General features: G+C 49.8%; 9 protein-coding genes across 9 annotated transcripts; 1 reads left to right on the top strand and 8 right to left on the bottom strand.

The window, feature by feature from the left end:
* Positions 1 to 376: 376 nt before the first annotated feature.
* Positions 377 to 907, bottom strand: N7508_002963 (uncharacterized protein; the record flags this gene model as incomplete). The annotated part of the gene is made up of 1 exon (XM_058461029.1): positions 377 to 907. One exon carries the CDS (start codon positions 905 to 907, stop codon positions 377 to 379), a length of 531 nt encoding a protein of 176 aa, XP_058321606.1.
* Positions 908 to 1250: 343 nt separating this feature from the next.
* On the bottom strand, positions 1251 to 2906 carry N7508_002962 (uncharacterized protein; the record flags this gene model as incomplete). The annotated part of the gene is made up of 1 exon (XM_058461028.1): positions 1251 to 2906. The coding sequence occupies one exon, from the start codon at positions 2904 to 2906 to the stop codon at positions 1251 to 1253; it is 1656 nt and encodes a 551-aa protein (XP_058321605.1).
* Positions 2907 to 3118: 212 nt separating this feature from the next.
* On the top strand, positions 3119 to 6877 carry N7508_002961 (ankyrin repeat and protein kinase domain-containing protein; the record flags this gene model as incomplete). Its single annotated transcript, XM_058461027.1, has 3 exons — positions 3119 to 4296; positions 4347 to 5258; positions 5302 to 6877. The coding sequence occupies 3 exons, from the start codon at positions 3119 to 3121 to the stop codon at positions 6875 to 6877; spliced, it is 3666 nt and encodes a 1221-aa protein (XP_058321604.1).
* Positions 6878 to 7058: 181 nt separating this feature from the next.
* N7508_002960 (uncharacterized protein) lies at positions 7059 to 8258 on the bottom strand (the record flags this gene model as incomplete). Its single annotated transcript, XM_058461026.1, has 4 exons — positions 7059 to 7146; positions 7210 to 7794; positions 7874 to 8172; positions 8223 to 8258. The coding sequence occupies 4 exons, from the start codon at positions 8256 to 8258 to the stop codon at positions 7059 to 7061; spliced, it is 1008 nt and encodes a 335-aa protein (XP_058321603.1).
* Positions 8259 to 8558: 300 nt separating this feature from the next.
* Positions 8559 to 9343, bottom strand: N7508_002959 (40S ribosomal protein uS8). Its single transcript, XM_058461025.1, has 3 exons — positions 9164 to 9343; positions 8825 to 8894; positions 8559 to 8768 (listed from the first exon to the last, which is right to left on the bottom strand). Exons 1-3 carry the CDS (start codon positions 9294 to 9296, stop codon positions 8579 to 8581), a joined length of 393 nt encoding a protein of 130 aa, XP_058321602.1. The 5' UTR covers positions 9297 to 9343; the 3' UTR covers positions 8559 to 8578.
* Positions 9344 to 10670: 1327 nt separating this feature from the next.
* N7508_002958 (karyopherin beta) lies at positions 10671 to 13526 on the bottom strand (the record flags this gene model as incomplete). The annotated part of the gene is made up of 4 exons (XM_058461024.1): positions 10671 to 12374; positions 12424 to 13230; positions 13328 to 13386; positions 13487 to 13526. 4 exons carry the CDS (start codon positions 13524 to 13526, stop codon positions 10671 to 10673), a joined length of 2610 nt encoding a protein of 869 aa, XP_058321601.1.
* A 1153-nt stretch (positions 13527 to 14679) lies between these two features.
* N7508_002957 (uncharacterized protein) lies at positions 14680 to 17503 on the bottom strand (the record flags this gene model as incomplete). Its single annotated transcript, XM_058461023.1, has 4 exons — positions 14680 to 15278; positions 15333 to 16140; positions 16195 to 17135; positions 17263 to 17503. 4 exons carry the CDS (start codon positions 17501 to 17503, stop codon positions 14680 to 14682), a joined length of 2589 nt encoding a protein of 862 aa, XP_058321600.1.
* A 347-nt stretch (positions 17504 to 17850) lies between these two features.
* Positions 17851 to 19779, bottom strand: N7508_002956 (uncharacterized protein; the record flags this gene model as incomplete). Its single annotated transcript, XM_058461022.1, has 3 exons — positions 17851 to 19446; positions 19492 to 19696; positions 19748 to 19779. 3 exons carry the CDS (start codon positions 19777 to 19779, stop codon positions 17851 to 17853), a joined length of 1833 nt encoding a protein of 610 aa, XP_058321599.1.
* A 1257-nt stretch (positions 19780 to 21036) lies between these two features.
* N7508_002955 (uncharacterized protein) lies at positions 21037 to 21969 on the bottom strand (the record flags this gene model as incomplete). The annotated part of the gene is made up of 1 exon (XM_058461021.1): positions 21037 to 21969. The coding sequence occupies one exon, from the start codon at positions 21967 to 21969 to the stop codon at positions 21037 to 21039; it is 933 nt and encodes a 310-aa protein (XP_058321598.1).
* Positions 21970 to 22550: the final 581 nt, after the last annotated feature.

The raw sequence follows: 22550 nt of genomic DNA, 5'->3' as shown, positions 1-22550 counted from the left end.
TTGTTTTTTCTTTTGTTAACTTAGATACCAACATATTCTCATTTCCCATTCTTTCTTTTTCTATAAGATCCGAAGTTACATTAATCCTAGAAGTGTGAGTGGATGACCTTGCATTAGTGTCAGATAAAGCTTACTTTGTATGGTTGTATAAGTGAATTGAGTGAATCCCAATCAAGGTAGATTTCGAGACATTAGATGCGAAGACGCTTAGTTGGGCTGCCACTCGATTCAACTGCCACTCAATCTCTTCGAACTGGCGTTACAAGCATGACGGACGCAGGTAAGTATCAGTAAGTATCAGTATGCGTTTCAGGTTGCTGCGGTTGGAATCCCCGAAACAGTAGACTTGACCCCAGATTAATACCTCGTAATCAATTTAAAGACAAAGTCTAGATTTAACAACAGGCCGCGGCTGCTCATTAACAGCAGCACTCGCACTATACTCATTGCCAAACGCCATGCACTCCTCCTCCAACGCCTGCAAATTCTCACATCGAACCATCCCACCCTGAACAAGTTTCTCCAAGATCATCACCAACCACACACGGCATGTAACACCCAGTATACCATTCATATCCTTGTCATGCGTCCTCATCACGTTATCGAGCAGAGCAAGGTTCGTCTCGACAACGGAGGCGATTTGAATAAGCACACAGAAGAAATTAGACTTGAGAACTGAGTTGGGCCCATGTTCGGGTATCCAGCCTCCAGTCAGACTTGATACGTGGTATTTCATCCCGCTTGTTGCGCTTGTGTGTAGGTAAAAGCCCCAGTGAAAATCATTCAGACGTGGGGGGTCGGATCGGATCCAGAGGCCTATGTGTAGTGTTCTTAGTGGGATGCTGGACAGGAGGTCGGTCTGTTGTTTTTTGATTGCTGCTGCTCGTTCCAGGGTGGGGGTTGACATCCTTTGGAAATGAGAGAATCTCTGTTAATCTTGTGAGAAGTATCGGCTGTTGTGAATTGGATGGCTGAGTTCAAGGGGAGCTTCTGAATGTCAAAGGTTCAAAGAAGGAAGTGCGGTGCAGCTGTTGAACAGGGGCAGGAATGCAACACGGCGCTTATGCACCCGCGACCTATCATTGGGGCAGTTCTTGTCTTGTTCTCCCCTGACAACTATTATACGTTATCGGGAAATATTAGACTATAAAGCCAACATTTACCACGACCACTATATTGCACTGGAGAAATAAGATGACCTACGGCTGTATACAATTAGAGATATATACCAGCCTCGACCTAAAGCCCATTCACAACTCAACACCCTTTGCCAAAACATCAACCACCTTCTCCTGGAAGTCAACCGCCAAAGCCGGCCCTTCAGTCCCCCTAAAATCACCCTTCAAACAAGCAATGACAGCCCGCGTATATCCAGCCCCCATCTCCTTCGGCAATCCCTGTAACGCGAACATCATCAACTCCTCAGAAATCTTCTTTGGTCTAGGCAATTTCCCACTGGCCTCTGCCTCTTTAATTTTAGGCCCCATCAGCCGCGACACCGTAATCCATAATCCAATCTCCAGGAGCACCACGCCAAGAGCATAGATATCATGCAGCCGACTAAACTGCTGCGTGGGACGGCCCTGTCGGGTTGGATGGCGGTAGAAATTAGGCTCGACTTCGAAGTCGGAACGCATGTCTGTTCCTTGTTGAACGGAGCGTGCGTAGCCCCAGTCGCTGAGGTATGAGACTATTTTCTGTCCGATTGTTGGTGCGGAAAGGCGATGCTCGTAGAGTCCTGAGGTGCTAGCTCCCGTTGAGGTCTCTAGGAAGAGGAGGATTCCCCTGCTCCAGATATTCTTGTGTACCCAGGCTGAGGCGTGAACATTTGAGATTGTCAGGGCGAGACTGTGCGCCATGCTGAAGCGGTCATTTAATGAGGGCTTCTTCACTGGGCGTTTGTTTGTGCTGTCAATTGCATTTATGAAGGCGTGGAGAGTCGTCAGTGATGCTGGTCCTGTTGGCTCGGATGGGAGCTTGTATAAAAAAACGCTGCGCTCTTCCGTGGGTTGATCGATAAATCCGAGGCATTCCAGCGCATAGATCTTGGGCTGATCAAGGAAATCGGACGATGTGCTGGAGAATGTGGTGTTTTGGAGCAACCAGGCCAGGTTCCGGATAGGCTCTTTCAGCGCTTTGATCTCTTCTGGTTCATCTTCTTGTCTGAGAAGACTTTCGTATTCGTGGTACTCGACAATCACTTGTGTTTCCTCCGACTTTGAGACAGACCATTTTCCTAGTTTGAACCCGCCTGTTGAATTTCCTTCCTCAGTCACAGTTCCCGTTAAACTTTGATAGTCCGCTGGCGCTTTGGATTCAGCCAGCAGACGCCTCTTCATCACCGGTTCCAAGCCACTGCTTTTCAATCCTTGCTGGTCGCCTTCGGCTAGCTTGGCTAATGTTTCTTGCGACATGTGCTGCATTAGATTGCGCAGATCCTCAGACCACTTGGTATACGCTTCCAGAATGTGATTCAGCTTCTTCTTGTCAAAGAGCGACCAATCATACCCTTTAAGCTTGAGTGATTTAGCTTTGCTCTTTGCCCGTTCAAGCAGCGACTCTTGCTCTTTGGGCTTCTCGGGCTCAATGGTGTACTCCTCGTCCACAAGACCGTACTTAGATGCCATAATCTCATACTCGGCCAGCGTCTTTCTCATCTGCACTAGTAGCCCTTCCACTGTTTCAGCGATGAAAGGGTCTACTTTGCCTGGAATCATCAGCCCATGTTCCAGATGGAAGAATGTGCGTTTGAAAAATATAAGGGTCGATAGCTGGACATTCAGCTTGAGGCGGATCTCGGCCCGGTCATCATCGAATGCCTTGACGTCGGAGATGACACCCTGGATGAATACCGTGACCTGGTATACCTGAGTGATAGCAGTCACTGCCGTACCATAAAAGTCCATCTTGCTGTCAAAATAAATATAATAAAAGAGGAGAAGTGTCAGGAGTCGGACGTGGCGGGGATCAGCAGTCAGCACTAAGAGTGGGATAGGTTAGGGCTAATTTTAGAGGCTGAACTACGGCACGCTGCACCCACTGCTTATTGTCAGCCGTTGGCTTTTGTTTCATGGTTTCTCTTCCTCCTCTGTTTCATCAACTTGTATAGTGAAGAAAAATGGCAGAATACGACGATATTCTCAACTCTCTCGAAGATGACAACTACTACGCCATAGATGGAGATGACCTCTCACCATCCCTGCAGCCCTGGTCCAACTCCACCGACCTCGAAGAGCTCGACCTTGAAAGCCTAAACTTTTCTTCCGATGCATCATGGATCGACCCTTTAGAATCCGCCATAACGGCAACGCGCAACGGCTCAGCTTCAGTCCTCAGCACCCTCTCCCAGTTCACCACCATCCTCTCTCAAACGGGTATCCACGGCCCCCGTCTCTTGAAAGCAGTCAACCTCTCGGTTCGAGCGACTAAGATCGGCTCCGGCGCACAATTCACCGTTTTCAAAGACCCCATTTTTGAAGGAGAGGTTATCAAACGCGTTAATGTTCCGCTATCAAGTCGAGCTGAACAACGGTTCGCTGCAAGCAACGATTATCGCCTCCAGTTAAAGACATTGGAGCTTGAGCTCCTATCGCTCTGCAACCCGGTTCTGCGCGCACATCCTAATATCACCAGTCTTCTAGCATGGGGGTTTGATTTCCCCTTTGCGGATCTCGCTGTTCCTGTGTTATTCATGGAAGCAGCGCTCATGCCTTTGGGTGATTTTCTCTCTGCTGAGGAAAGGAGTGTTGGAGTCAAGTATCAGCTTGCACTGGGTGTAGCAAATGGACTGGAAGCGTTGCACAATCTCAATATCGTGCATGGAGATGTCAAGCCGGATAATGTGCTTGTCTTTGTCGGCCCAAACGATAATATGCCTTTCCAAGCTAAGCTGAGTGATTTTGGAGTTTGTGTTGATCTCGAGGCACCTGAAGGGAAATTTACATTGGATGATTATCGAGGAACACCGGCTTGGTTGGCGCCTGAGGTGCTGAATGGTGATGTTTCGAGATTTGGAGGGTTCTCGTCGGAGTTCATGTTCAAGTTTGATGCTTATAGCTTCGGAGTGGTACTGCTGTCGATTTTTACAAGCAACGGCGATGCCCCGGCATTGAGCAGTGATTTTAGGAAGATCTCTGATCGCACTTCTCAATTACTCAACGGCCTGAAAGATATACCCTCGCTTATTAACATGCAGCTGCGCAAGGCAGTACTGACTCTACTAACCGAGGATCCTCGAAACCGGCCACTTCCAAGTTCAACTCTTTTGAAGACAGATACGCTAACATACGCATCTTGGTATGTTCACTCGTCCTTCATTCGGTACCTCAGCTAACCTATAGTTCCAGGCTTTCCTCAATCCAAACAAGCTCCACGGTCAGTCATGTTGGTATCATTGACCCAGTCTACAACAAAGGCCCGCTGTTTTGGTACAGACTTGACGAGAGTATCCGCACGGAGCTCGAAGAGCAACATGCGCTTAGCAAGGAAGGCAATGCTCCTCCATTTGCGGGAGACGTTCTCTTTGGAATGGCGCAGACAATCACTGGACAGAAGCCTTCTTATCTTGATCGTATGCTGAACTATCTGGGCGATGCAGCAAAGACAGGATTTTCACCTGCTCGGGCTGTTTATGCCCAAATTATGGAAGCACATGGTCAAAGGTCAGAATTTACACAGGAAATCTTGGATGAGTGGATGCTGCAGGCTGTTTCTGAGGGTTATTTCTTTGCCAAATCTGGTCAGCTTGACAAGAGAGTTGAAGAGGCAAAAGACCAGTTCAGAGCCAACGGAGGATTCTGTTCGGATGCATTTTTGGGGAATAAAGATGTTAAGGCTGCAGTCATCCAGAACAAGGTGTTGGAGTGGAGAGGGAAGAGAGGTGATGTTGTTGATCGCAAGGACAACACAATCTTGCATGCAGCTGCTGCTTTTGGGTCTATTGGCTCCGTGCAGAGCTTACTGAATGCACAAATGGGAGTGGATGTGGAGAATAAGAATGGAGAGACGCCATTGTACAAGGCATTCCAGGCAGGCCATGCCAAAGTGATTCAGATACTGCTTGACCGTGGTGCAAATGCGTCCTGCAAGACTCAACAGAAGCTCACTCCTCTGCATTGGCTGTTTATGGTCCCAGATGCTTCAATCAACGAAATTTCAAAGCGGATGGTTGAAAAAGGAGCAGATGTGAACTCCGTCATGGAGCCTGTGATTAAGGAGAACAGCGGTGGATTCCCAGAGAAGATCCAGATCCTTCATTAGTATGTTTTGCCTCTCTGTCTGAACAATCTGCTAACACATCAGTCCGTTTGAACTTCCTCACGGTACACCGTTCCACTGGGCGTGCTTTTTCCGCAATATTACAGCTATGGATGCTCTGATCTCACTCGGTGCCAACATCAACGTAGTTTACCATGGCTTGGATGCATCAACAACTCCGCTTGCATTAGCAGCATACTTTGGAGAGCCTACTCTAGCCAAATACCTGATCTCTCACGGTGCGGATGGTACTCTGGTCAACTCGATGAAACGAAATACATTGCATAGCATCACCAAATACTTCCCCGATCGACATGGCTACCTGCCTCATCACTGGCATTATTGGATTCGCCACGGAACTTGGGAGAACCATCTGGCACAAATGACAGATTTGGTCAAAGACTTGGTCAATGCTGGAGCAGACATCAACTCCAAAGACAAGGGATATCCATATCTGACCCCTATCGCAGCAGCCGCCGATCTAGGAGTCTGGGATAGTGGCATGATATGTGCGTTGTTGGAAGCAGGAGCTGAGCTGAGTGAATCACTCTTGTCAGCTGGAGATACAGTCCTGCATTCATGGGTTTCCATCATCGGACCACGTCTGGACTATCCCAACTCGTACATTCCGACTTTACAGAAAATAGTCGACGCCATGCCAACCATCGACATTATCAACCGCTTCGAAGAGGAAACTCCTCTCCATCTATTGACAACAATTTATCACCCAGAAGACGAGTTCGAGAACGCATGCAATATCCTCCTGAACCACTCCCCTCCAGCAAATATAAATGGAAAAACACGCCGAGGCGAAACCCCACTATCAATAGCCCTCGAAACAAAGCTCAGTCCCGCACGACGAGGTCGCTTCCTCTTGGAAAAAGGCGCCGATCCCCTGATCCTCAAAGACCAAGGGAGAGACATACTTTACTCCATCGCCGAGAACATCGTCCTAACCGACCAAGAAAGCCACGACCTAATCAACAACTTCCTCAGCCACCTCAACCCAAACATCGAACAAGCCTACAAAACACACTATCTCCCCCATGCAAACAGCAACGAAACCCTCTTCGCAGCCGCAACCCGCGGCAAACCCAAAACAATATCCCTCCTTCTAATCCTCGGTCTAACGAAATCAATCAATAACCCAACTAACCCCATCTCAACCTCAAACTCACCCTCCTCAAAAACAAAACCCCAAGCCTGGACACCCCTAGACCAAGCCCTCCACCACGCCGAACTAAGTCGCCGCGCACACATCCGCAAGCTAGCCACCTACAAAGCCGGAAACGCACGCACAAAAGCCCTCGAAGCAAACCTTGTCTACGACGACCATCAAGGCCCGCCATCACGCGCAGCGGAGGCATATAAGGGTTTCCCGGATGTTATACGGATCTTGCGAGATGCGGGTGCTAAGCGGATGTGCGAATTGCAAGGGAGTTCACGGGGGGATTATATTGAGCAGCCTGGGAGTTGGGATGAGAGTGAGATTCTGGAGTTTGGGTTCCCGGTTGAAAATCAGCCGAATCGGGAGGTTTGGGGGGTTTTGTATGAGCTTGCTAGGTATGAGGATCAGAAGAAGAGTTGGTTGGGGGTACTTACTGGTGGGAGGATTGGCTGAGAGGTTACATTGTGCTTATGTTTGTCGTTTGTTCATTTTCATATTCATATCATGTAGTCAGGTGGTATGCTTGAAATGATGGATATAGCTTCTAGTATAGGTTCATGACTATGGAAGGTGGGATACGATAGAATCACAACAAGAATGCTAATCTAATGCACAGTGGTCAACGCTGCAGTGCTCATAACTTTGTATCAGTCTTACTCGGCGCCGGCTCAGAAGCCGGGGCCATAGGACCAGTATCGAAAGACTCCTCGCCATTGAAATGCCTGTATAGATCATCAGGATCAGCGTCATGAGAAAGCAGTCAAAAGGAAGAAGAAGAAACTTACCATCCACGTTCGGCACCCGTACTCAAAAAGCTACAATCCCCATTCGAGACACAATCCCAACCCCCGGCAACACCATTCCCATTCTTCCAATCCGGGATATCCCCAGAAGCACGAACGAACCTCGTACCCTCAGCAAGAGCACTCTCCCCCTCTGGTCCATAAGAACTACCCTCAACAGCAGGCGTCATATTCCCTCGCCTCTTAAACGTACTCAGTCCAGCAGTGAAAACATTGAAATCCTCCTCAGAACTATCATCAGGCATACGTCCCGTCAACGCACGACCCATGGCAATAAGTGGTGCAGCATGCGCGCAGATCAAGACTGATTGGCTGGTTCGCTGGTCTGGGGGTAACGTCGCTTCTAGGGCCACAATTTCAGTATCTATGTCGGTGATAATTCCTTGGAGGGCTGTTGCGACGCGGTTATGGAGTTGGCTGATTGTCTCGCCGCGTCTGGAGGGAATTAGGAGTGGTTTGTAGTTTCCCACATTTGATTCTGGGATCAGGGTTGGGAAGTGGGTGCTCATTTCTTTGGAGGTTGGATGCGGAGGGTGGTCGAAGAAGTTTGTTGCGCCGAACCATTCTCTGGGTTTTGTTATTATACTTTATCTTAACTGGATAAATGGAGGGGAAGAGTATAGGAGAGGTGGTGGAATATACTCACCCTAATCCATTTTCAATCCTAACATTCAGGTCTGCAAGTTGGCTATTTCCAGACTGCGTAGATATCCGCTTCAATTCCTCCACGGAGGGCTGGATAGTCTGCAGACAGCGGTAGAATGGACTTGAATAGACGCGGAATGGCTTAGGATGGAATTGAGGAGCAGCAACATGCTCTGCCAGCTCGTGTGACTGCCGAACGCCATGTGAGGTCAGCGCGGGGTCTGCTGGGTTCCCTGTCGGCGTAGGGAACTGGGCCTTATAGGTGCCGGTGCGAAAGTCAATGGTCCAGTTGAGGCGGTGCTGCAGGGGTTAATGTCAAAACTACATATCGATGAATGGGCAGCACATACACCATGACGGGTCAGATAAATCGTATCCAAAGGCATCTTGGCTGAGTTCCTTAACGTCGAACTATTGACAACAATCTCGCGGGGGAAGGGCAGAATACAACGACTGACCAAGGCGGTGAACTCTAACCTCGGCCCGGATATCTACTCTCTCTTCACAATGTCCAGGGAAAAAAAGGCAGACCGGAATCACATAGCATTGGAAATACGAGCGCACCATGTACTCTGCAAACTAACAAAGAGCTGAATGGGGGTATAATATCCACAGCTACTAGATTACATTCCCAAGATTCCAGTAAAACCACGCCATGCAAAACCAGTCAAAGCAAGAACTTTTTCAATTCTTTTTTTGACTCCATCTAGTAGAAGAAGCCGAGAAGCTTGCCAGCAACGTGCTTGCGGCGAGCCTCCTCGTGGTCCATGATACCGGCGGAGGTGGTCAGGACAACGTAACCGAACTGACGGGAGGGAAGGAGCTGGGTAGCCCACTTCTCGAGGTCACGGAGCTGGACGGGGTAGCGGGGGTTGATGACACCACACTTGTTGAGGCTGAAATGGAGTTAGCAATCATGCTGAAAGGTGATGGGATAGTATGAGGTACGTACCGGCCGTTGAGCTGGATGACAATCTTGCCGGAGCGGTGGTCATCGACCTCCTCGAACTCGCCGATGTAGCCTGAAAAGAAAGATGTCAGTATGTTGCGAAGATTTAAAAGTCGTCAAATACTGAAAAAGCCATAACAGCGCTTTGAAAACGTGTAAGATCTTCACAGATCAATATACCGGCTACTTAAAAGGCAGACGTCGTAGGTTGTTGAGACCGGCCGCCTAGTTATCAAGCCGGATGACAGAAAGTCAAAGTGGCACAAAAAGAAACAAGACAGGAAAGAGAAGAAGAAAAGAAGAGGACAAAAGAGGACAAAAGACGAAACCAATGTAACGTACCGTGCTTCTGCATGACAGCAAGGAACTTGACGATGACCTTGGAGGAAGGACGGATGAGGACCTGGCGCTTGCCAGCCTTCTCGGCGTTGTTCATGGCGTTGAGCGCATCGTTGAGGACGGAAGTCTTGACCATTTTGGCGGTGTTGGAATCGAGATTCTCAAATCGAAAAAATTAAAGAAAGATTATGAGGTATCTGTTCGATGAAAAACTGCAACAGAAAGACCCACCCGACAGGCGAGTTTTTCACGTTGCAAAACTAAGTCAGCCACCAGTAGTCCTCGAGCGCAAAGAGTGCCCCTTTCTGCATTGCAAGGAGTTCTTCAGCCCGTGCCGATTTGGGAATTGCGTATCATCTTTTTCTGTCTTTTCTGACTCTGGAACCATCTGTAATTCTCAAAGTAGATCCAGAAGAGATGATTGCAACTCCCAGACTAGCTGAGAGGCTGTTGGGGGGGGGGAGTGGTACATACCTCGAAAGACTGTCCGTTGGGTGATGAGGAGAGTGAGGAAATCGTCGAACTTTGGTTTTCGGGTCGTGCGCCCGTAGGGTTAGTCGCGTGACAACCCTTATCGTGGATGAATCACGTGGTGATAATTCTGGTATTCTGCCTCAGGACGCACAATTCCTCTTTGGGCTACATCTTCATCTATGTCTAATTATGTCAACATACTGCCATCCAGTACTCGCTCAATAATGGCTGAATACTGGCTAGAACTCAGTTCAATTTGTTGAGACACTATCAAGACATACAACAGCGGAAATCATACAAACAACTACATTGACCCTACTAACTGATTAGTACATTAACTTAAGTATCCGCGAATGAATCCACAGACTATTCTTCTATACATAATTTTCAATGAGCCATGGTGGACGAAGGGAGAATACGAAGAAGGAAGAGGTACTCAGGGACAGCTTTTTCATGACGATGACTCTTTTCTGGGTGACATGATGGGGAGGGGATACATGATTGTGATTGCGAGGACAGGAATTGGGAATTGGTGAGGGGAGTACATGAATCTTGGGCTACATGATTCGCAATGCTATAAAATGCGATGGGGGTGGGGTCTTGTCTAATTAAAAACAAAGTAGAAAAATGACGGGTAGGTGAAAAGGGTTGTATCAAGAAAAGAAGAAATTTGGACGGGCAAATGGGGGAAGGGGTAACTGGCTTTCATTCGCGCGTATGTCGTAAGGGGAGTAGCACCAGCAAAGGGTCAGGGGAAACAAAGTTCAGGACCAGGGGGGTGGATAAATACATATCCTGTGCTGGGAAGGGGGAGGGGGATTTCTGGGGGGTGAGATAGCGAACGGCTCACGTGTGCCGGCGTCGAGCGTGCAGGCGGCTTGTCTGCATACATCGACACCGAGAGGCGGGCCTCAAGATGCCAAAATAGCGCGTTAAAGGCCTGTCACATTTCAACACCTCCGAGTTGAGTTGCGGTCTGCCAAGAAGTGAAGCTGTGCTGAACGCCTCGATCAGGGTGCTGAGATGCATTGGAGACTTAGGCCATGCCAGTGCTCATGTTAACCTGGCGCTTGACCTGCTCGCGAGTCCAGCGGGCGGTCTCGATAGTCCGCTCACTGTAAGCTCTGGTCGTGCGAGTCTCGCGAACAAGGTCGGTAACCCACTCGTTGCGGAAGTAGGCAGCAAGCTCACCGTTGGGGAAAGCATCAGCAAGATCACCAATAACACCCATGGCAGAGCGCATCAGACCCTCACTACGGTTGCTCTCGGTGGAGATGATGTGAAGCAGCTGGAAAATGGACTCAATGAAGGGCTGCAGCTGAGTGATGGAGGGGGTGCCCTTGTAGGACAGGAGAATACCACCCCAAGCATCCATGATACCCTCACGGAGGGAGACAATGTACTCCACCATGTCGTAGGGGAGGTCAGAGCTAGTGGTGACGCTGGAGGCCTGCTGGAGAACCTGACCAACGACAGCCAGGTAGGTGTCGAACTTGGTTCCGATAGCCTGGGCGATGTCACCGAAGGTCTCAAGGATAGCAGGTTTCAGCTGGTTGGTCGAAGTCTGGAGGGTTTTGAGGAGCAGGTTCATGAAGGAGTCGCAGTAAGGCTGGACCTTGTCGTTCAAAGCACGGACAATGTCACTGACCAGGCCGATGGCCATGGCGCAGAGTCCAGGCTCCTCCTGGTTGCCGAGGGCGTTGTACAGGAAGGGGCTGAAAGAGTCCATGTATTTGATGAAGTCATCCTCAAGAGCGCTGGCAATAGCACCAACGGTAGCGAAGACAACATCGGGGACACTTGACTTGGGACCAAGGGTCTGGAGAACCTGGAGCAGAATGCTCATGATGCGGTCGGCCTGGGGCTTGATCTCAACCTCGAAGCGCTGGACGATGGCCAGAATAACACTGATCAAGCTAGTCTGCATCTCCTCGAGAAGGATGCGGTCCTCGGTGCTGACAACCTGCTGCTGCATGGGGATAGTGTGCTCAAGACGCTGGATAATGACATCTGAAAGAGTGGCAACCATGGGCAGGCTGTCGTTGGCGGAATTGAGAACAAAGGAGTTGAGAACCTCGTATCCAGCAGTACGGAGCTGGTTGTCAGCGTCCTGGCGCTCGGTGACTGTGAGTAGGGACTTCACACTGTCCTCAAAGTGCTTCGACAGAGGGTTAGTCTGCGAGCCAGCGTCACCGGCAAAGCGGTCTGCGACGTTCATAAGAGCCCAGCAGCAAGAGCTGGCGATCTTGGGGGAGTTGGCAAGCCCGTTGAAAAGGCAAGAGATAAGGGGCTGGAGGTGAACCTCGGGGTCCAGGACCTCGGGGCAGCAGTCGCATACACGACCCAGGGCGTAAGCAGTGGAGTCGCGGACGGAGATGGAGTCATCCTGCATCATACCAAGTAGGACAGACAGAGCCTGCTTGATCAGAGGCTCAAGGACGCTGGGCTCGGGGCCCTCCATGATGGCACCGAAAGCGGCGACGGCGGCATCACGACGGTGCCAGTCCTCGTTGCGGATGTTCTCTTCGACAAAGGTCACGACGGGCTGAATGACATCGCCCTGGACACACTGGGCGTAGAGCTGGAGAGCCTGGTAAGCGGCACGAGACACGTTGTACTCGTCATCACCGGCGTCCTCATCCTGTCGGCACATAGCCTGAAGCAGAACGGGAACAACCTCGCGGGTGGCCACGCGAGCAAATCCGAAGAATGGACGAGCCTCAACACCCTCTTGCTGGGCCTAAAAAAGGTCAGTATTCAATCAATTGCACTCATCATCAGTTACATACCTCAGCGTTGTCATCTTCAATGGCAATCTCCTCCTCGCAGACAGTGCACCAGAACTCAATAGCAAGCTTGGAGACTTCCTCCTCCTCGCTCTTCATGCCCATGATGCTCAGGCCGAACAGAGCTTTCTCCATGTAGAAGCGCATCTTCTCGTAGTAGGAACCCATAATACGGTTCAAGCAGCCAAAGGCACCAGCCTGGACACGGACCTCATCGGCCTGGGTGGCCTCGCACACAACCTGCATAATGTAGTTGCGCTCTCCCTCGTTGTCCATGTTGGTCCGCACAAAGTCAACAGCATCACTGAGGGCAGCAATAGCGGCGTAACGGACATCCATGTTGGGCTCCTCGCGCCGAGCACCCTGAACGACGGCAGTGAGGATGGCATTGGAGTGTGCTGTGAGACTCGCGCGGAGATCGTGATCTTGGGACTCGCAAATGTAACCGATGGCAGTCAAAGAAGACTGCTTAAGGGCGTCGTTTCCGCTCGCCACGTTCTGGACAAGGATGTTCATCAACTCCGTCCACTCATTCCGGGGCAACTCGATGGCGGCAATCGAAACGATTAGTGTGGCGGCGGCATTTCCAGCGCGGGCGTCGGGGGAGTGAAGAGTCTTGAGGGCGAGCTCCTTAACCTGTGTCTTGGTTTCGGGGTTGATCTGCTGGACCCAGCGGAGCTGCACCTCGCGCAGCTTGGCCTGGTCCCGGAAAGTGAAGGCGTTCTTCAGGGCAATACCGGCAGCGACACGAATGTGAGCTGGGCTACTCTCGTTGGCCAGCTCCTGACCGAGGGTGATCAGGTAGACGGCCTGTGGAACCGGAAATATTAGCATTCAGGTTAATCCGGGGAAGGGATCCCTCGCATCGCAGGGAGACCGGAGACCACTGGGGGATAGGAAAACGTACGAAGTCGACCTCCGCCGCGTGGGCGAGTTGTTGTTCGGCATTGGTACGCTCGGCCGCATCTTCGGGGAGAATCACGGTTAGCAAGGGAAGCTCTCAAAAAAAATCTTCATCACGCAGCGCGACTCGAGGCCGAATCTGCGATGGAGCTGGGGGTCTTACCTGGCGCGAGGGTGCTCTGCAACACCTGACGAGCATCCATGGTGTGCAAAAGTTATTAAAAAATGAGAAAAACAGGAAAGAAAGATAGGGCACGTTGAAATCAAGCCCAAGTCCTGGATGGGGGGGAGAAGAAATGTGGAAGTTGAGTGGGAGGAAGGGACGGATGTTTTTGTGGATATGAGGCGGCATGCACTATAGGTCTTTCCGCGACAGCAGAGAGAAAAGGTGCCTTGAGTGCACGCCCAGAGTTCAAACAAGGAAATCTGGAGTACAAGGAAATAGTGAAGAAAGTGAAGAGACAGAAAAAGCGATTCGAAGGAGAGATGAAGTTCTACCTGATTGGGTGCGGGGTTTAGTCATGTGTCACGTGATCCTATTGAGGTTCAGGCTTTTATACTACATTTCTTTCTTCTATTTTACAGTATACGGGTTATTCCCTATAATGGTAGTTGTATTGCATTCTTTACTCCCTGGTGTGTAGAATGGTTCGTGGAGGGGCAGCCCCTCCAGCTTGCTTGTTTTGATTTTTCTCCTTAGAGACATCTGTGGCCCCAGCGACCGAGTCCACCGGTGGGGTGAAAATATCCAAACAGAAGCCTCTAGAATAATAATAAAGGACAGCTCTGTATTTCTTGCAGGTTATGCTTTAATAACATCAATTTCGATTTACTATTTTTTCGACCCTGTCTACTGGTGTGTGTCTATGGATCGACGCACTATATATGCATGGGGTGAGACTAGATAAGGGCCTAGCGCTAGCCACATTGTGACAGAGCACACCGAGATAATTTATATGTCACAATTAAAATAATAACAGTGACCCTTGAATATATTTCTATACCCTGCAACAAAGTCGTGATCAAGGCTGGGCTACAATGGTGAATCTGCGCAATACTGTAGCGCACAATGACTTCATACCCCACTATATATATATATAGCGGACTGTCCACCGGTATAAGTTTGAGACTTAATAATGATACTGCTGCGACGTAAAAGTATAAAACCGAAGCTTGTCATGAGAGAGATATTTTCCTAGAAAGAACTATTTTGTATCTAGTGGCACAGTAGTCCCTGCCATCAAAGCAGGCCTTCCGCCCGGGGTCTATCCCGGCCACAAGGGCAAGTACATAGTACAAAAGGTGACATAGTTGAATAAGGTACTCATGATTCAACCAAGTTCCACAATTATAATACTAATTCTCAGTATCAACTTCTTCTTCTTCTTCTTCTTCTTCTTCCTCCTCACTGCCCATTTCCTCTCCCTCCTCATCCTCATCCTCATCAATGGCAGCATCCAAATCCAACACTTCATATCGCATAGCATCCCCATACAGAGCACAGACAGCACGTCTCCCCTTCCTCCCGTTAACATCAACATGCACAGGCTTTGCTTTTGGTCCAGTAGAAGCAAAGATATGTTTCAGTACCTCCGCATGAGGAGATGAGTCTGACAGATCGAGTTTTGTAGCTGGTGTAGAGGGTTTTGGGGAGGATGGTGTGGTTTCACACTCTATGTAGTCGAGGTTTAAAGGTGGTGGGGCTTGTTGTGCGGATAAGGGTTGGAAGGGGAAGCTGAGCAGGTGGGATCCCCCTATTTCAATTGTTAGATTAGATTCGTGAATTTGAGGGATGAGGAATTTACTGCTGTTTGTCCAGAGGATCATTAGGGTGTGGTCGGCAACAAATTGGAGTTGGCGGATTGTTCCTTCTTCGAGGCTGATGGTTGCAATTGATGTGCTTCTTGTGGAGCTGACGCCGCCAATCGAGTCGAGGACAACTCGGTAAATGTAGGCTGGAGTTGGAAGTATTAGTATGTAATCAAGTGAGGAAAGGTGCCCAAACGAACCTTGGTACTTTGACATTGTTGACCTGGTAGCAACGTAGATAGAACAGGGATGGCCTTCCTCCAGGTCCTCGTAGCAGACAGTAAGATCAATAACTCCCTGGTCACAGTCAGAGTGAAGAGTGAGAGGCGAGCGGTGTAGAATGCCTCTTCGTTGAGTCAAGGCGATATCTCCAAAGACTTTTTCGAATTGTACACCCAAACGCCTGGTCAAATCGTTGAGTTTGGGTGCGTCGATCGAGGTACCGTCACCTCCCTTTTCCTGGGCCACCCGCTGTTGCTGGAGGAGAGACTTGAACCCATCGTAGAATGAACTGTCATGCCCGTCTGGTAGAGGAAGCCACTTATCAGAGGAAGGGGGAGGAGGTCCCATCATGGGGAGCTGGCGGATGAAGTTGCGCAGCGCACTCTTTGTCAATGCACCGGTGATGTATTTGACAGTGGGAGGGACGTCGAATAGATCCCTTTTATCTTGCAACTCTTCTAGGGTCTGCGATAGAGGCTCGCTGTTAAGGATATTGATTTCATGGCGGAACCACCTAGAGAAAGCACCGAACTGATCAAGTTCGTCATTGGCATGGATGAGGACCTGGTGAGCGAGGAGGTGGAGGCAGTCGAGTGTTTCCACAATAGCGTTTAGCTTGGGCGTATCCAGTCCGAGGACATCACTAAGCTTGTGGAATTTGGACAGCCCAACCAGTCGACTGAGCAGTACCTGACTGCGTTCGAGGGCGGGAAGAAGACACTCGTGCGTCAACCGGCGGATGTTTTCGTAACCGCCTGCAACAGCCTTGTCCCATCGCTTGTGTCCCTATTCGCACATTAGTCAATGCCCCAGCACTTCCACGCTGTCCAAAGCACATACCCTCTCCCCGACAATATCAACGAGGAACTCCTTCATCGGCTCATAGCAATGACCAGTAACAACAAGATGATAGATAGCAGTGATGAAATCACACTGACACTTCTCTTGCAAGTCCTCATTAACACTGCGTAGGAACCGCGCAGGAAGTTCCTGCGCATTCTTCCACTCCAGCTCAATCTGCCGCTGCACCTGCCCAACATACCGCAGCAAATTCTGAAGCTGGGTAGTCTTCGAAGCCAGCAGAGACAAATACCTCCCAGACTTGGTAATGAATCGCAGATCCAACGTAACAAGCTCAAGAGTCCTCTCATCACCACCACCATCAATAGCCGAAGCCAAAAGCGCATGCGTAGAACTCAGCGGATGAGAAGCATGTCTCAAAACCGAGCAAGAACCCGCAACACCAGGCATTCGCCCAACAAGGAACGACCCAATCTCAAAACAATCAAAGATCCGGAGATGCACGCTCCCATCATCAAATCCAACGGAAAGAACATCCACCGAGTCATTAGTATCCCTCCCAGAATGAAAAATAGCATCAAGCGAAGCCCTCGAACTAAAAACATCATCCTCACCACCCGTAGCAGGAAGCGTACTCAATTTCGGCAACGAGCCCTCAACATCCAGAAGCGCAAGTTCACGCGGTAAATCAGCCTTCAGCACAGCTGCCGCTTTTGATGGATGGATTCCCGGCGAGAGGAGGTCATCGACGCTGATCTGGCCCGCTGACTCGAAGAGATGTCGCTGTGCTGCTTTGCTATCCGTGAAATTCATGCCCCAGCCTAGACATGTTGCCTTTGGGACAGGCTGCTGCTGTGAGGGTACGTCCTTAGAATCCTCGCTGGTGGACTTGTAGGTGTCATAGTGGTGAACGGTCTTGCCGCTATAAGAGCTAATAATGCGGAGAGTGTTGTCCCCGCAAGCGACAGCGAGAAGACGGCCTGGAGTGGGATATCAGCATTGAGCTTTTGAACAACAATAGTATCCCAGAATAGACATGCATAGCATTACATGCCCTGGGTGCATGGTTGGATTGGGTTGGAGTGGATGCTTGAATTGCACACGTACCATTCCCCTTCCACGCCATCCCTCGAATCTCGCCGTCCTCTTCGTCCTCGCCAAGATACGGATCACCACCGAATGAACCCCCGAATACGCGCTGTCCGTTCAAGCGGAAGACGCGTAATTCTTCGTCTTCGGTCGCTAGCGCGATCAGGTCCATTGTTGGACAGTAGGACACGGCGCCGGCTTTGCATTTTGCAGGTAGGGATTTTTCCCCGACGGGTGTTAATTGGGGACCCTTTTCCATTTTGCCTTTTGTCTAGAGGCTGAATTGGATTCAGCCCATTCTTTTTGTTTGGGTGTTGGTGTAGAATTGCGTTGCTGTTGGCGGGTGGTGGATACAGGAATTCTTGGCGCGTTGTTTGGTGTTTGTATGGGATTGGGACTTCACTTCTACATTCTTTTTACTTATTCATGACTTGTCAATCGATTTTCTTGAATATGAATTGTTCACTTCATAGAATTCCATCTCTATAAACAAATAGCTAAATGATACATGTATGCAGTAATGCCCCGGCGACCAGCACACGGACAAGAATAAGAATACAAAACGAGCGACTAGAGTACATGTAAAAATATAAAAACAGCAGTCCATTAGAAAGGAGTGCCATCCATCTCAGCCTGGATCATATTCTTCAGATAACTGAGCTCATCCATCAACTCCTGCATGGTAGTATTACCAGCCTGGAAATCTGTGTTGCTGCGTCGGGAGCGAATAGACTCAGCCTGATAACTGGGTCTCCGCTCTCCAGAGAGGTTCCTTTCAGAGACTGAATCATGCAGGACCTGGGGAAGGACGATGGGAGATGAATCGGGGCTGCGGGACATGGCGAGTGCCTCCATTGATTCGAGGGCGCTGAAGAGGGCGGCGTGGCGCTTTGGGTTGCTTTCCACTTCGTCCATTCCTTCGATACCCAGCCCTGAGCCGTTGATACTGGGAGAGGATAGAGACACGGTGAGATGAGGGAGGGAGATGTTCCAGGGGAGGTCGCCTTCGCCTTCGGCTGAGTTCGGAGACGAGGGTTTGGAGTGGACGGTAAGATGGGGAGTGTTGGGATCTGTGTTTATTGCTGCATCGCCAGACTGGGAGAGTTCGGGGGTTTTCCATCGGTCGTCTGAGGCATCGTTTTCGGAGTTGTAGTCCTGGTTGAAGGTCGAGGTTGAAACCATTGATTCCGGTGTGTTGTAGTCGTCGGCTTCAGTGTCAGTGCTCCATTCCGAGAATCGGCTGCGTTCTGGGATGAAGCGAGAGTGGATAGAATCGTCTGTCATTGTCATGCTAGAGAAGTGACTGCGCAGAGCCTCCGCGTCCATGGCTTGGTCTCTTTCGTCGATGGCACGGACGGCTTCGTCCATCACGGAGGAAGGAGAGTTCGGCAGTGTTGGAAGCCTCTTTTCCTTCTTGGCGAATGGTTTGGTTGGTGTTGGCAAGTCGCTGGAGTTTGCAATATCTTCCAGCGCCTCCCTGATAGTATGAGACTCATCATAGGCTGCATTCTTGCCGTTCACACGCGGAGGACTGTGTGCACGATGCTCAGGGCGCGTCTGGACAGTGAGAAGGCGACCCGGGGATCCATCTCCGGTCTTCAATGCGCGCCGACTTTGAATGGTCGAAGGGCCCAGCTTGTTAGGCGAGTTTGCGGAGGAGGGAATTGCGATTCCGGCACTAATCTTGATCCCAGGGACATTGCGTCGCGTCTCAACAATTTTGTTTGAAGCATTGTTTGATTGCCATGTCTCAGGTGCCCGGTTCTCTGTCCCATTGGGTTGTCCTAGAGCAGCACGAAGGGCCCGTGCTCTCGGGGGAGACAAGGAACGCGAGTCCTTCGAAGTATGACTTCTGCGAGTGGCACTGTTCGGCTGGGACTTGCTCCTGTGAATCATGCTAGAAATTGGGGAGGTGGCAGCCTGCGCTGGACTCGGTTGGCGACGCACGGACGTGGAAGTCTGAAGACGCACTGGTTGAGGCTGCGGTGGAGGCTTGCGCGGGTTCATGAACTTGTCCTCCGGGTTCATCGTTCGGTATTCAGACTTGAGGGAGCTGTTGCTGCCCGAGCGTCCATGGGACCGACTATCGGGTAAGATGATGGGCACATTCAGCACATTCACCGGTTGCCCGGGAAGCAGAGGACATTTTGTGGTGGCAGGTTCTCTTTCGTTATAATATTCAATATCGTCATTCAAAAGGTACTGTCTCGGTTAGCTTCCTTCACCAATAAACGTGGTCCGGCTCACATAGTACCAGTAGGTGCCTCCCATCTTGAGACCCCCGGTTCGCCATTGAGTCTTGTCAGGCCCGTCGCCAATGATATCCGTAAAGGTATGACATCCTTTCCAGTGGCCCGGGCCAACGCGCTTGTCCCTTTCCATCACATATTGCTTGGAGAAATTATCCCACGATCCGAGCAGTTTGACTGACCGGACCTCAGGTTTGGTAATCCTAGACTGAGTCAGTATGAAGGCACAATGCAATTGGATCGGCGACACTCACAGCAGGAAAGTCATGAGGGTGTTAGAGGTCATCGCAATATGAATCAATAAAAGGGAAGAGAGAGAAAGATCGCAGATCAAAGCTGAAGAAAGCAGGTACAAAAGAAAGAGAAATCAAAGAGAGACAGGCGCAACAATGCAGAACAAAAGAAAACAAAAGCTAAAAGACAAACACCCAGTGTTGTACACGATGCAAAAAGACAATGGAAGGAAGTCGAGTCGCAAACACCAGTTCATATAAGAGAACTAGCCGGGCAGACTAGTTCAGACCCAAGGCAGCCCCGACGTCTCAGGCTTGACAGGTCTAAGAATAACGACGTTTCAGCTGTAATTCCAGCTTGCCATTGAGAGCCGCGATGGGTCAATTTCCCAGGCGCAGTGCAGGGCGACAAGGTTGGCCAATCGGAGACGGGAGATGCACGCGCCGAGTATTGAGGGTCCGGCGCTAAGAGAGACGAGAGAGGATGCAGAGGTAAGAGAGGTAAGTTGACGTGGCGGAAAGGAGTGGAAGGGTAAATGGTAAATCGCGGGTTGAAATGAAAAGAAGTGAAGAAGTGAAGAAGTGAAGAGATGAGGTTTTCGAAGATCGGCGCGGGGATGATGACTTTCGCCGATCAACAAATTGCGGTGATGAGTGGAGTCTCAACTAGTGCAAACCAACTTTGAGGGCTAATTGTTCTTGGGAATTGTCAGTCAAAATACGGATTTCGGCGAAGATTATCGTGGCTTGCCTATCCACCTGAACCGAATTTCGTCGATCCCCACGCAAGGTGCGCACAAGTAATAAATTTAATTGCTACATTAGGTGGCGCTCATTCTACCTTCTTCTAAACAAGTTATTCTAGAAATAAACAGGAACTCCTAGCTTGGAAACTGGGAATATCACGTATCACATAGGGAACTAAAGTGCCGAAACGACGTGATTGGCGTACAACGGCTAGGAACCTCCCATTGGACACACCAGAGGGGACTACTGCAGCTAATAGTAGCTAATTGAACCAACCACAATCATAGGTTCATAGGGTAGGGATGTGTTCGCCTACTCCACAGCGGCGGTTCCTGAGATTACTGTTGATCTGTCAGTTTCATATTAAGCCAAGAATAAACAGCCCAGGAGATATGTGATTGGCTAGATGATTGGATAATCCACTGAAATAGCAGGCAGCTAGAAAAACAACCATGAAACTGACCCCTGAGCGACCATCTGAAACTGGGGTATATGTATACTTCAAAACACAACAACAGTAACAGCCAACATATCGCCAACAAACAAGAAGTAAACGGCCAAAATTATAGGACCCTCCGATCCAACCTTTTATTAACAGCCCCAAGCACTGTCTTCAAAATCCCCTCCCCACAAAGCCCCCCAGCCCAAGGAACAGTATCAACAATATCCCTGAAGCCCTCCCGGCAACCCCCTAAATAATCATCCAACTCCTGCAAATACAACCTCGCACTCTCATCATCCCCAACCTGAAAGAACTGAATGCCCACCTGCCAAGCAATAGCATCAATCAAATCCAATTTTCGCGCTACACCCATAATAACACTCTCAGCATCATCTGTAAAGACCCCATCAGTAATAACAATGATATTCACCGGTCGTACATAGAACCGGTCATCAATATCACTAGCCCCGTTCCTCGCCTGCGCAGCCTGCATCCGTTCCACGCGCGCCATATACGGCTTTAGGATATCATTGAGACGTTTCCCGACGGGTGTAACGCCGCGTGGTGTGACCCTTGTGAAGATTTCATGCACTTGGCTTGGTGTTGTTATGTTGTAGTGGGCGTTACTGGCAGCTGGCTGGTTCAGGAAGTAGATGTCTATTCCGTCCGGGTCGTGGCTTGTGCAGATGGGTGCGATTGCTGCGATTGCGTTGGCGGCGGATTTCCAGTTTTGGCCTTTCATGCTTGAGCTGTCGTCTACTAGGAAGACTGTGTCGAATGTGCTTAGGAAGCTGTAGGGTGATTCTTGGTCGGGTTGGTTGTGGTTTTGGTGGCGTGTGGTTCGGGGAGAGATGGGGGTTGCTGTGTAGGGCGGTGGGAGGTCGATTGTTCGATTGTTGGGGTTGGTGTTGGCTGTATAGACTGGACTTTTGAATCTCAATCGCCATGATTTCTTCGGAGCGGGTTCTGGTCGTGACTGTGTCGCTGGACGGGATGAACGTTGATGTGAGGCAAAAGATGCCCACATGGATGGTGATTTCTCGAAAACGTTCATGACTGCGAAACGTATATAGAAGTTGAATAGTTGAAAAGTAGAAAAGCCGACTATATCTCTCTTAAAAAGACTTGAAGTCAAAGACAAGTCTAAATATGGTCCTGCCTAACAAAGAAATCCGACACAACGGAATACCACCTTCCTTATATCTCTCTCTGAACACGGCCTCATATCTGTGGAACTAATAACCAAAGTATCACAGCAATGCCTAGGACAAAAATCATGCGAACGTGGGCCAAGGCATACTGGGCACCAGGGCGGGGTTATGATCATAATCCAAACACTATATAGTCATATAGTCCCAGGAATGCCCCGTCCAAACCTTAAGATTGTCAGACTATTGACAGTAAGGCAGACTCCAGACTCGGGATTAACGGCAGTCCTATTGGAACTGGCAGGGGTATGTATGTACCATGTAGGGCATAACGTGGTATGTACCATGTAGGGCATAACGTGGGAATACCACATGCACCTGCGCCTAACCAGAACTGGATACCGTCAGATATTGAACTTGCTGGTATCTGATCGAGCGATTGGACAACGAAATGTGTATATGTTCGAAAGAGCCGCATTAGTTACCG

Source organism: Penicillium antarcticum (genome assembly GCF_028974205.1).
Source record: "Penicillium antarcticum strain IBT 31339 chromosome Unknown utg000003l_segment0_segment0, whole genome shotgun sequence".
NCBI lineage: Eukaryota > Fungi > Ascomycota > Eurotiomycetes > Eurotiales > Aspergillaceae > Penicillium > Penicillium antarcticum.
The sequence above is the reverse complement of the archived record's forward strand: the minus strand, read 5'-3'. Positions and strand labels throughout refer to the sequence as shown.